The sequence below is a fragment of the Aquarana catesbeiana genome, linkage group LG04, assembly GCF_042186555.1.
Source record: "Aquarana catesbeiana isolate 2022-GZ linkage group LG04, ASM4218655v1, whole genome shotgun sequence".
Classification (NCBI taxonomy): domain Eukaryota; kingdom Metazoa; phylum Chordata; class Amphibia; order Anura; family Ranidae; genus Aquarana; species Aquarana catesbeiana.
In genome coordinates, this window is record NC_133327.1 from 125,325,878 (window position 1) to 125,339,188 (window position 13,311).

At 42.1% G+C, this 13,311-nt stretch overlaps 1 protein-coding gene across 3 annotated transcripts in view; it reads right to left on the bottom strand.

Annotated features, from left to right (window-relative positions):
- The window catches only part of CEP63 (centrosomal protein 63), a 42,623-nt gene that overhangs the window by 2,945 nt on the left and 26,367 nt on the right, over positions 1-13,311 (bottom strand). For 2 of the 3 annotated variants that reach the window (XM_073625522.1, XM_073625521.1), the window contains 5 exons: positions 11,764-12,013; positions 8,048-8,245; positions 6,147-6,233; positions 3,313-3,431; positions 778-1,009 (listed from right to left, as the gene is read on the bottom strand). In XM_073625522.1, the coding sequence (XP_073481623.1) occupies positions 778-1,009; positions 3,313-3,431; positions 6,147-6,233; positions 8,048-8,245; positions 11,764-12,013 (886 nt within the window). The remainder of the gene's footprint in view (positions 1-777; positions 1,010-3,312; positions 3,432-6,146; positions 6,234-8,047; positions 8,246-11,763; positions 12,014-13,311) is intronic. The other variant, XM_073625523.1, reaches the window with a different exon arrangement.

Below are 13,311 nucleotides of genomic sequence, written 5' to 3' on the forward strand. Positions count from 1 at the left end.
ATGAAATATTAACAACTGACAGATGTAAATTGTAAGATTCTATGAGATGTATGGGGGTTTAGATGGGAATTAAAAAGAAAATGCACTTGCTAGAGGCAGAGCATTACATCTTCATCTCAGAGCCTCCAGCAAGGAGAACAAAGAGCAAACAGAAATAGTATTGCTAAATCTCCTAAACCTAGTAAGCAATGGCAGCAGTGCCTTAGACCTCATAAAGCAGATAAACAGTTACAAGGCTGTAGGCACAGGGATGTGGCGGCCGGTCCACAAGGGGCGCAATCCCCCAGCCCGCACCATCTGTGTGGCAGTGCACTGTACGGGGCGCCGGACCAACAGGTCTCTACCTGGTTTGTCACCCCCTCACAAGCACATGACCACAGCCTGAGGCCCCAATTGACCAGTTTTAGGTTGTCCTCGGGGCGCAGATCACTGCTCCCTGAACCCTCCCACCCTGTGATACCAGCAAATCGGTTTCCTGCCCCGGCCAATCAGGACAGGAGGCTGAAGGCCGTGTCATCACACAAGCCACTGCGCCGAGCACCAGGGGAGCCGTGACTGCTGGAGGGCTCCACCCGCAGGGAGAGTGTGGAGTCCAGGCAATCCAGTTCTAGCCCAGCCCAGTTTTTAGCAGAGGGAATGACAGGAACACCAGGGATTTCACACAAAGTAAGTAATACAAAGAGAACAGGATTCTTTCTTATACAAGTACATGGCACAGTAGGCCCATATCAGGAACATGAAATGTTAAGTTTACATATAAGTGCAGTCAGTTTTCACCTGTGATTCCTGGTTGGAGTCCTCACTTATAACACGGACATCTGCTTGGCTGTGCTCAGATGACACCGATTCCAGAGAACTTGTCCTGCTTAAACCTTTCAGAACAGAGGCGGCTTCCCGTTGAGAATGGAGAGCACACAGGACCTCCTCATACTGCTGAGAGACCTTATTCAACCGCTCATTAAGTGCGGTCAGCTCTGCCTCATGTTTGCCCAGCAGTTCCTGGGATCTCCTGTCAGTAAGGAAACAAATGTTTTGAGGAGCAGCTAAACCATTACATTTATTACAGTTACAAATGTGCCCTAAACAAAGTACTGATCTTGAGGGAAAAATTACAGTTTTTATATTTGCAGCTATGTTTTTCATTAAGTAATTTGGGGAAATCCATCAACACATGCACTGCCAGATACTTCTTCAGTACATGACAGTGAAGGTTTATTAGTGGAATTCTAACCCCTGTGCTCTCATAGGATTTGAAGATTAAGGCCTCCTTGAGACAGGTGATTAGGTGTATACAGTGGATCCTGGCAGCAAGAATCAGCAGGTTTATGCAGCTGGGATCAAGTGTGTATATGAATAGCTGCACCTGCTCAGCGTGTACAAAGCAATGACAGGCTGGCAGTGAGTTGTCACTGTTCACATGTATACACACACAGAGCGGTTACCTGCAGTTAAGCTCGGTTCAGATTGGTGCGATGCAAGAACCCTGCAAATCCATGCGGGTTCCTGTATCACACCCGATTCGCAGGCAGTTCACACTGCCTTATGCGAACCGCTGGGAGTGTCAATACAAACTTAATGACACCCCCAAATCAGTTTGCATATCACAGTCCAAACTATCAATTCAGACAGAAATCAGGTGAACACTGCGATCCAATTCTGGTGCGGACCAAAAAAAGGGTCCTGTGCGAGTTTGGTCCGAATGCGATGCAAATTCAGCTATACAGTTTGTATGGCTGAGTTCACATCGCACAGACATTGCATGTGATTTGCACTGCAGTGCGGTGCGAATGACTTCCGTTGTCGGACAGTGCACCAGTGTGAAACGAGCCTCAGGGTCAGATGTCCGACATTTGGAGTCCAGGGTCATACATACAGTATATCTCAAACCGAAGGTAACCACTTGTTGCATGAATACATGCGAACAGCAACAGCTCCTTTCAGCCGTTATTGTTTTGTATAGACAGAGCAGCCGCTGCTGATCCCATACACTTGTCATTCCAGCGAAAGAATCTGCTAATTCCTGCTGGTATGCACCTAATGGCCCATCTGAAAGAAGTGGCATACAATAGCTCTATGGAAAGGGTGTGCAATGTACTGCCTGCAGCATTTCAACTTCAGTCACATAGCTGGAACCTGAATGAGGGGGTTAAGTTATTCATTAGGGTAAAACTTTATATCTACATGCTAATATAAATTTAGTGGCGACCTTGGAAATAAAATCACTACACTACTTTCTGGAGGCACGTTTTTGAACCTGCCCCTCTGTTTAGGCAGGTTGATGCATTAACCATTTGCCTACTGGGCACTTTTACCCCCTTCCTGCCCAGGCCAATTTTCAGCTTTCAGCGCTGTCACACTTTGAGTGGCAGTTCACACTTGTGCGATGTCAGACATTGCATTTGATTCGCACCCACACTGCTGTGCAGATCACATGCAATGTCTGTGTGATACGAATTTAGCCATACAGATTGTATGGCTGAAATCGCATCGCATTGAGACCAAAATAGTGCAAGAGCCCAATTCGTCACACCCCTGTGACCCGATTCCTTTCTGAATTCACAGTTTACACTGCAATATATGAACCGCTCTGGGGGTGTCATTAACTTTCAATTGACACCCGCAGCGGTTCGCATAGGGCAGCGTGAACTGCCTACGAGTTCTATGCGATGCAGGAACAGGCACTGGAATCACGCTGGTTCCCGCATCACGATGGTGTGAACCGGGACTAAATGACAATTGCATGGTCATGCAACACTGTACCCAAACTAAATTTTTATCCTTTTTTTCACACAAATAAAGCTTTCTTTTGCTGGCATTTAATCACCACTGGGTTTTTTATTTATTTGCTAAATAAATGAATAAAAATTTTGAAGAAAAAAAAAACAAAACGTTCATAGTTTGTTATAAAATTTTGCAAACAGGTAATTTTTCTCCTTCACTGATGTGCACCGATAGGTGACACTGATGAGGGGGCACTGATTGGCAGCACTGATGGGCATTGTTGGGACTGCACTGATAATCAGGACACTGATAATCAGTGAAAGTGTCCCTTTTAAAGAAGCCGGTTATCAACTCTCTGACGCTGTCAGCGTGAGGAAAGGAGTGCCGATAACTGGTTCTGTTTACATCCATGATCGGCTGTGATTGAACACAGCTGATCACGTGGTAAAGAGCCGCCGATTGGCTCTTCACCTCAATCTCTGAGCAGCAGTGTCTGAGGTTTGTGATATACAGTAATTGATTTTCATTCAGAACCGTGAACATGCCAGTAGCACATAATTTGCTATCATCCAAGAGAACCAGTTTCCTCACCTATCCACTGCAGTCTGGATATCAGACTCGCGTGTCTGCCCAACAAGCTCCAGATTCCCCTGAGCCTGGGACAATTCTTGCTTTAGTCTCTGGTTCTCACACTCAAGATTTTCCAAAGCCTGAAAGCACAAAGATTGTGATCTGAAATAAATCCATAGGGCACATACAACAGAAACGCACAAGGGAAGAAAAAAACAAAAACAAAAAAAAAACCACAGTATTTTTAAGAAAAGAATAAATACAGGTAACCATATAGCAGAGCATCGTTCTAAAGCTTGTGAATGGCAAAACTAGGATCATCAGGAAACATGGTTTTTCACTATTTCACTGCCAGGCCCTGCGCTTCACATTTAAACTCGGATGGCCACACCATTTTTGCAAGTTTTCCATTGATTTTTTATTATTCCCTAACAGCTTTCAGCGTTTGTAAAATAGCCCTCCCCCCCCCCCCCCCAAAATAATATATTTTCTGAAAGCATAGGACCAATAAAATAAAAGGAAGGTGCTACTGATTTTTTTTTAGGCCCAGTGATATTTGCGCGAATGTTTATCAAAACAATATTTTCGCTAAAAATACACTAAATACATTAGTGGATACACACATGGCAAAAGTTACAAAATTCCTGCTAAATTCTAATAAATACAAAAAGTTAAAACTGTATGGAGTTGATAAATAACAAATATTTGTACATTATAAATTGTGCCTTTTTGTGAAATGTTATCCTTTTGCACTTTCAGAGTTTGTAAAAGACCCCCCAAACCATATATTTTCTGAAAGTACATGACCGGTAGAATAAATAAAAAGTGCTACTGATTTTTTTAAGCTCCGAAATAATTGTGCAAATGTTCATTAAATGGCTTCCTTCACTAAGGTTGTATGTAAAGTATGGTGGGAAGCCGGTGGCTGCAGGGTAGCCACAGGAAATTGAGGTTGCAGGGAGTGATGGATCAGTGCTGGGAGGGGGGTGCATTGAAAAGAACAGATGCAAAGGGGCAAATAGAATGAGGGGGGCGTAGAACAGCGACGGTTGGTGGTGAGGCTGAAGATGTAGAAACAGGCATAGGGGGGAAGGGGGGGGGGGTCATATTTAAGGTCAGTTTGTTCAGAAGCATCTGCTGAACAGTTCTGTTATAAGTTCATGGTCTCTGAGGTGACCATGAGCTTACAGCAGAAAGAGGAAAGTCAGGTCTGTACGCCAGCTTATAGCAGGGCTGTAGGTCTGTACGGCGCACTGACCTGGCAGCAAAAGGGTTAAAAGGCCTCTATGATATCTGGTGCAAAAAGATGCATGCCTTCAACGGAATGGGGTGGTAACTGTAGGCCTATGCTTACCTGTACACTGAGAGGTAACAACAATGAACTATTGGATGAATAAATACTCGCATCTGCTACAGTTTATGTAGAAACACAGACTGCAAATGGAAATGACCGATTCCTCTTGTACCAAATTGTAATGTAACTGTAATGTCTGCCTTCATTTTGTTAAGCGCTGCGCAAACTGTTGGCGATATATAAATCCTGTATAATAATAATACAGGTACTACACATTAATCATCAAATGCCTACAGGTACTCTAACTAGGCCCAACAAAAATTGCATAGGCAATGCTTCCATTATTCTTTGTATATTGGTATATTTTGCATTACTAGAAACAGATAATATCAGTTCTTTTTATTGGCTAGTAGAGCTGAGAGACAGAATTTTCATTGGTACTTTGCTCCTACTTCCAGAAGATCTCGCCACGGCAAGATCACCCGGAAGTTCGGCCCTCCTCCTCCTTCCCCCGCCGCAGGGCCAGTCACAAAGCAGTAGGGAACCGGCCGTGAGGCCGCAAGGCTTCACTGCCGTTTTCCCTTACAGGCAATGGTGGCAGCAGCACCCGAGAGCCGATGGAAACGGCTGGGGTGCCGACATCACTGGATTCCAGGACAGGAAAAACACAAATAAGAATATTCCATTAATTTATTAAGTATAAAAATATTTCTTTACATTTTAGGAATGTGATCTTGCAGTCAGTTAAAGTGTATTTTCATTGGTATTTAGCTGAATAAAATCCATCAATTCGGGAAGCACAGAATTCAAGGACTAGCTATAAACATCACAATATTTGCAAACACGCTTACAATTCACGCTTCACTTGTGGAAAAATAAAGTATATGTATAGCCAAAATTTTATTTTTCGTTTTATAAAAGTAGGGGAAGGGTTAAAATTTATTTATTTATTGCTGGTGGTCCCTTCACCTCCTGTCCCAAAGACACAACAGGAAATGAGAGGAAATCCCTACAAAATAAGTGGAAAGCCTCTTTTAGACAGTTGTCACTTAAACAGGTCACACCAGTAGGAAATGTACCCTCACCTCTTGTTTTGGTGATGGCTGTAAAATTTGGGATTTCCAATCACTTTCACCAGGACAAACGAACAGGATGATCCTCCCAACATGGACACACCCAGCAATACAACCTTGACAAGGGTTGTATTCCTTCCCACCTCTATCCAAAACAAAAACAAATGGCTATATATACACTCTTAAATCCATGCAGAGATCTACTATGTAAAAATTAGCAATTTAAAATGTAAGAATTGCTCATGTTTGGGAAATGTGATCAATGGTTGTTCCCATTCCTTCACAGTAAAGGGAAATGATCCTTTTCCGTACATGTTGTGCACCAGAACATATCCCAAGTCAGGAATAAAGGTAAGCAGCAGGTCCTGGCATGTGGCTATATATAGGAACATGGGTAAATTTTACACCAGCTGTTACTCTGCTTTACAGCTTTGCCCCTGTTTAGCCAATCTATGCCAACTATAATTCAGAACATCACTTGACCTTACCAGCAGGACATCTGGCTCTTGTTTTTCAAGCATTTCTTTTAGTTGCTGGTTCTCCTTTCTTACACTTTCCAAAGCTGCCAGGGAAACCTAGACATCAGAAAAAGGTGCACTTGGAATCAAAAAATGTGTAAAATGTTTGCACAAAATATGGAAGGCATATTCTGGAGCAGAGATGTGGGGTCTTATAAACCCCACATCTCTCCATAAAGAGGACCTATCAGGCACTATTCCTACTACAAGGGATGTTTACATTCCTTGTAATATGAATAAAAGTGATCAAAAAAAAAAAAAAAAGAAAAGGTAAAATAAACAATAAAAAAAAAAAGTTTAAAGCGCCCCCGTCCCCGCGTACAGAAGCAAACGCATACATACGTCGCACCCACATATGTAAACGGCGTTCAAATTACACATGTGAGGTATCACCACGTTTGTTAGAGCAAAAGCAACAATTCTAGCCCAAAACCTCCTCCTTAGAGTTACAACTCTAAACTGGAAACCTGTAAAAAAAAAAAATTTAAAGCTTCGCCTATAGAGATTTTTAAAGTACCAAAGTTTGGCGCCATTTCACGAGTGTGCGCAATTTTAAAACGTGACATGCTAGATATCTATTTACTCGGCATAACATCATCTTTCATACTATATAAAAAAATTAGGCTAATGTGACTGTTTTTTTTTTTTTTTTCATGAACGTTTTTTTTCCCCCAAAAAAAACGCGTTAAAAAAAAAATCAAAGTTGCAACGATAGCCCTTTTATTTCTTAGAGTCTCTGCTAAAAAAACTTATAATGTTTGGGAGTTCTGAGTAATTATCTAGCAAAAAAAATTATGGCTTTTACATGTAGGAAAGGAGTGCCAAAATGGCCCGGTATGGAAGTGGTTAAACCTCAACAGAGATAAAGGCGGAGCCTGAGCTATTGAGCTCATCTGATCCCTTAACTTTCTGCTTATGATCCAGCATGTGTGTGATTAAAATGTGCACGGTGAGCTATTCATGACCTTCTCAGCAGTGGTGGATGGTGGAGAATGCCTCGCTGCAAGAACATGTAGACCACTGTAACCCAGGATCAGCAACAGTAAACTGCTATTAATGTGCCCTCAGGACCTACAACCAGGAGATGTTGCTCAGTTGGCTTCCTGAATGCAAAGGAAGAGGCAGGGCACGCAACCTTAGACAACCTTCTAAAAAACAAGGGGACGCATGTCCAGCACATGATTTCTGCTGTGCAGGTGCAGTACAGCACCACAAGTAAGGAGACCAGGTGCAACAGTGCCAGAGCAGGCGCCCTCCGGAAGGACAGCCAAATAGCACAATTAAGCCAGGCCATCCTGGATTGTAAAACCGCGCCACCAGAAGTTTGGAATTCTCATCTCCAAAGCGATTCAACCCTGTTTACTCACCATGTCAGCAGTAGGAATAGGAAGGAGTTAATGTCTTACTGGCTTCGCCATTTTTACGGTGGGCATATCCCTGCAGGGGTCCTTAGAGACTAGGCTCTGCATCGGGCAGACCATGTAAGAAGGTAGGCTTCTCTCAGTAGAGAGAAGAGGTCCATCACCTAAGGACACCAGCAAAAAAATGTGGCTAGGGGGATGGGAGATGACCCTGCAGCCTTTCCTTTTGCCTGTGTCCAGTCACCTGAAGATAACTACATATAACCCAGTGATAATGTTTTAAAGAAATCTGTGTGCTATACAATCAGGTAAAAATATTTTGGCTGGAGTTTTGTAATAAACTGATCACTAACGTTCACACAATTCACAGAAAGACAACAATGAAAAAATGCATAAGTGAAGAATACTTTTACTGAAAACCAAAAGATCTACAAATACTAAAATATAAGAAGTGAAACTTATTCACAAATCTGACTAGCTATCATATTTCTACAACCACTTGTGTAGTACCTTATGCTGTGATGCTTCCCTTTCAGCTCTGACTCGTTCAGCTTGCATTCTCCTCTCCCATTCTTTGGCTGTAATGCTGGAGGAGGCAATGCTGATGTCCCTCTGGTGTAGTTCTTGAGTTAGCTGAGAGATCTCCTTCTTCATCCCATCCAGAACACTGCTGTATGACAGTTCAGCCTGGGAGAGCTGGCTCTTCAACTGTTAGAACAAACATTGGAGACTTCCATTCATTTCTTTTTTTTTGCTTGTTTGTTTCTTCATTTTTAGTTATTTATTTTTTTGGTTTAAGAAGAAATAATTACAACAAGCAAATGTACGGCAAGTTAGTTATAGTGTGAATTACATTACTGGGCATACACAGAATAATGTAATAGAGTAACAGTTGGCATTTTGTATTAAGGTAGGTATCAACTTCAAATAAATGCTAAACTGAAATGCTTGAAATAGGTCTTTCCTATCCAAATCCCACATGACAGGACTGGGCGTCTTAGCAGCCAATCACCAAGCACCAGCACAGCCATATGAAAGCAAGAGAGGCGAGTCCCATGCTCCCCATACCTGGAAGTAGCTGGTCTATTTCTTCACTTCTGATGTTCAAATGAAGTAGCAGAGGAGTGAAGAGAAGATAAGTACATGTTGCTGAAGGACCTGCCATTAAAGCTAAATTCCATGCAGATATTAATGCATAAAAAAAAAATCGAGCTCAATATTCATATTGTAAATGTAGTTTTTAAATTCTAGCAGGTTAGGTTCCTAAATTAAACATGTCACCAGGTTGAGTCTTTTGCAATCCCCTGTACAGTACAGCACAGACTGGGGAAGGGAGAAGTGGCACAAGCAGCCATATAGCTGTGCTGCAGTGCAAGGTGATAGAAAAAGAGATGGAGCTCATCAGTCTGGTGGTTCCAAATTTGACTGTCTAGTCACAAGCTGGGGGAAAGGACAACAACTGTAGTTACTGAGTGGTTTGCAGAACAAGGGCCCTTGGTTCAAATGCCAACCAGGGCACTAATTGCATGCGGTTCTCCCTGTGCTTTTGTAGGTTTCCTCCAGTACTCGGATTTCCTCCTAAGCCCCAAAGACATGCTGGTTTATGGCTCCTGTCTAAACTGGCCCTAATACATAGCTCCCAACTGTCCCTGATTTGGAACAATGTCCCTCATTTTGTTCTGATCTATATAGCTGTATAAAATGCACTATTTATCTTTAAAAAGGTGTTTCTCAGTGCTAAACCTTTCATCCGATTTCTAAATTGCTGCATTTGTAAATGTCAAAAACCAATATAAAGGAATAATTGTGGTTAAAAAGCACTTGTGGGTTTAACTTGTTTTTGTATAATTCTCCTTGCTCCAGAGCTTAGTAAATTAAATGAAGGTTCACTTTGTAAAGATTATCCAGTCACATGCAAGGAGAATATATAAATGAGTAAACTTAGAAGCATCTCACAACTAGTTTTGTTTGATGAAGGGTCAAATAAACCAGTAGGAATAGAAAGTCATCAACGATCACAAACTATTAAATTCCTTATACAGTACATATTCCATCAGCTGATGGGGTTGATTTAGACCCCTTTCACACTGGGACACTCTTCAGGTGTTTTAGCGCTAAAAATAGCACCTGTAAAGCATCTGAATAGCACCTCTCAAGCCACCCCAGTGTAAAAGTCCAAGTGCTTTCACACTGGGGCGGTGCGCTTGCAGGACAGGAAAAAAAGTCCTGCAAGCAGCATCTTTGGGGCGGTGCGGGATCTGTGTATACAATGCTCCTGCACTGTCCCCGGCCACTGGAATGCAAAACGCTTTGGTAGCGCTGCAACATGGGCGCTATTAGCCCCTTCTTCGGCCGCTAGCGGTGGTTAAAAGTGCCCCACTATAACAGCGGTAAAGCGCCGCTAAGACTAGTGGCGCTTTACCAATAACGTCCTCACCGCCCACTGTGAAAGGGGTCTTACTAAAGGCAAAAAGACTGTGCACTTTGCAACTGCAGTTGCACTCTGCAAGGGTATTTGCTCCAGAGCTCACTAAATTAAATGAAGGTTCACTTTGCAAAGATTATCCAGTCACGTGCAAGGAAAAAAAAACAAAAAACTGCTTTTTTGCTTTGACATGATTGGATGATGGAAGTCAGCAGAGCTTCCCCTCATTTACTAAGCTCTGAAGCAAACGCGCTTGGAGTAGGGTTGCACCGATACTGGTATCAGTGCCACTAAACATTTGCTCATAGTTCTCGTATTAATGTTCCGATACCTAAAACCAATAGTTTTGCGGTATGATTTGCGTCCATACAAAAATGAATGGGCTCAAATCGCACTGCAAAGAATCGCATTTTGAATAGGAACGCAGTGCGATTCCTCTCCAAATCACATGCCATTTCTCACACTGCTTATGCGTGAACCCAGGCTAGTCATAGTGACTTCAGACTGGGTTCACACAGGAGCGGTGCGGGAAGCTGCACGTGATTCGGACAAAAATCTCACCGCATTACTGTTCAAATCACATGCGCTTCTTTGCAGTGCGATTTGAGCCAGTTCATTCTGTTTAGGCTCAAACCGCACCACACACATATGGTAATTGGTACTGGCGAGTACTAGAGCACAGGTAACGATCGCTACTCGCTTTTAAAAAACAGGTATTGGTGTATCCCTACCTTGTAGAGTGCAACTGCACTTGCAAAGTTCACACTCTATTTGCTTTTAGTAAATCAACCCCCATGTCTTGAGCTCTGATATCATAAAAAAGTGGTGTCAACCCTGCCTATTTCATTTCTGATGGATTAAAAGGACACAGTCCTGTCCTTATCCTTATAAACCTTTTTATTCACAGGAAGTTATGAGCTATCAGGATTTCTGGCCGAATCAACAGGCATTTTCTTGAACTTATCAAACAGATATAACAAAACGCTTTTAATGGTATATTCGGCAGACCAAATGGACTAAATAAGGGAAGTTCATTGTCGGTAAGGGTTAATGTGCATTTTAACTTTAACAGAAAAAAAATATCAGGCCTCCTGTCCTGTTAGACAAGGCTGCACTGCGTGGCAGTTTTGTGTAGATTTAAGAACTGGATGGCCAAATATACATATCCTTTGGCAGGTAATTTTATATATATATATATATATATATATATATATACACACATATATATATATATATATATATACACACATATATATATATATATATATATATATATACACACATATATATATATATACACACATACATATATATATATATATATATATATATATATATACACACACACATACATATACACACACACACACACACACCTTTTTTCCCCATCTGCGTACCTAGCCATTACCTGGTGGTCAGCTTTAAAGGGAACATGTTGGTTTTTTTCCCTACGTTGTTCTAAACACTAAAACCTACACTGGAAGGACCAAGGGCAGTACCTACATCTCCTACCTGAACCCTTGGAGATTAGTATCTGCTAATGAATAACAGTTTCACTCCACCAATGAGGCAGAGCCATTGGGCCATCTCTGTAACCCTTCAATGCCTTTACCTTTGCTCCAGTCTTTAGATGAGAACTGATAGAAGGCAGTTTGCACTTCCCCTGTCTTGGTAGGATTATAACACATATAAAATGGTAGTAAGGAATACATATGACAGCAGAGGCTCTGGTACACAGCACATATTATCAAGATCGTTTCAAGCCAAATAAAAAAATAAAAAGCACAGAGAACTTACTGACCTTCTTAATTTCTGCCCAGCATTTTGTGTGCTCTTCTTCTAACAGCTGCCTTGATTCAGACTTCTCCTTAATCTCTTTAGCAAGCTGCTGGCATTGGACTGTCACTGACCCAATCTGACTTTCTAATCGGGTCACTTCATCTTGTAGCCTCTGCTCATTTAAATGGCTAACGGACAGCTGAGCATGCAGCATATCCACCTCTGTACACCCATCGGAGAGCCGGGTTCCTTTTAATCTTTCTTCTAATGATCTGGAATCAATAATCATAAAACCATGAACGCATTTCATCTGCCTATCAAAGATATACAACATATTCACATTGTAAAATAAAGAGAACATGAATTAGTATGCAATGTACCTCTTCATATTATGTGCTCATAATACTAATCAATTATATACTGAAAAATCTGTTGTTCTAGCAGCCAGTAAAACAGAAGGCGGACTCCCCCACACCATAAAGAGAGTATATAAATGAGTGAACTTTGAGGCATCTCACACATAGTTTTGTTTGATGAAGGGTCAAATAAACCAGTATGTTTAGAAAGTCATGAACGGTCACAAACTATTAAATTCCTTATACATATTCCATCAGCCGATTTGATTTAAAGTAAACCTGCGGGCTCACTTTACAAGGTAAGATGGCCTTAGACCCATAAGGAAGATACCCTCCGTGCTCCCTGGCTCAGTTCATCTTCAAAATACCCATGGATCCATAAAAATTCTAGCAATCTTGTACCCAATTACAGTCCAGCTTTTTTGTCAACATTTTTCCCCACTTCCTTCCATCCACTGAACCTTCCTATAGACAGCCAAGGTCACGTACTGCATTCAGCACTCAAAATAAAGGTACAGTAGCAGGAATAAGTCTAGTTATACAAGGATAGATTTTCTCTTGTTAGTCAGTGGCTTGAACAAGAGAAAATGACGATTTTCCCATCCACACTAGACAGCATGGAAGGAGGAATCTTCACTGGAGGCTGTTGTATTCAGCAGCAAGTGGGACCCATGGTTGCCTGAATACAGTGACTGCATTTGATAAGACACACAGTCCCTGTTCGGCTCATAATTTTTCACCCAGTTCGGACGATTATTAAAAGAAGAAGTATGACCAGAGCTTTTTTGGATCCATTTCTCCTATGGATCACAGGACTGCAGTTCGTTCTACACCCCTGTGACCCCCTTTCATCCGACAGTGGGCCAAAGTCCACTGTCGGCCATTGACTCAGCTGGTCCAGGCTCCACCTAGGAGCCTGGACTGGCAGCTGTCTCAGCCTCTCAGCAAGTCGCCAGCTGACTGTCCCATCTCTCTGCTCAGTGCGGAGGGGAGAACTGAGTTATCAGCTGTGTTTGATCGCTCAGCTCTGAGTTCAGAGGCAGCAGAGGACAGGGGATCAATCGATGCTGCATCCACCTAGGTTAGTATCATTTTTACTTTTTTTTTGGAAACCCGAACTACTCTTTTAAATTGACTTTTGTCAAGTCAGGGGGACTGACAGGGCCAACCCATGGGTTGAATTTCACCCAATTCAGAGAATATTTCGAACTGCG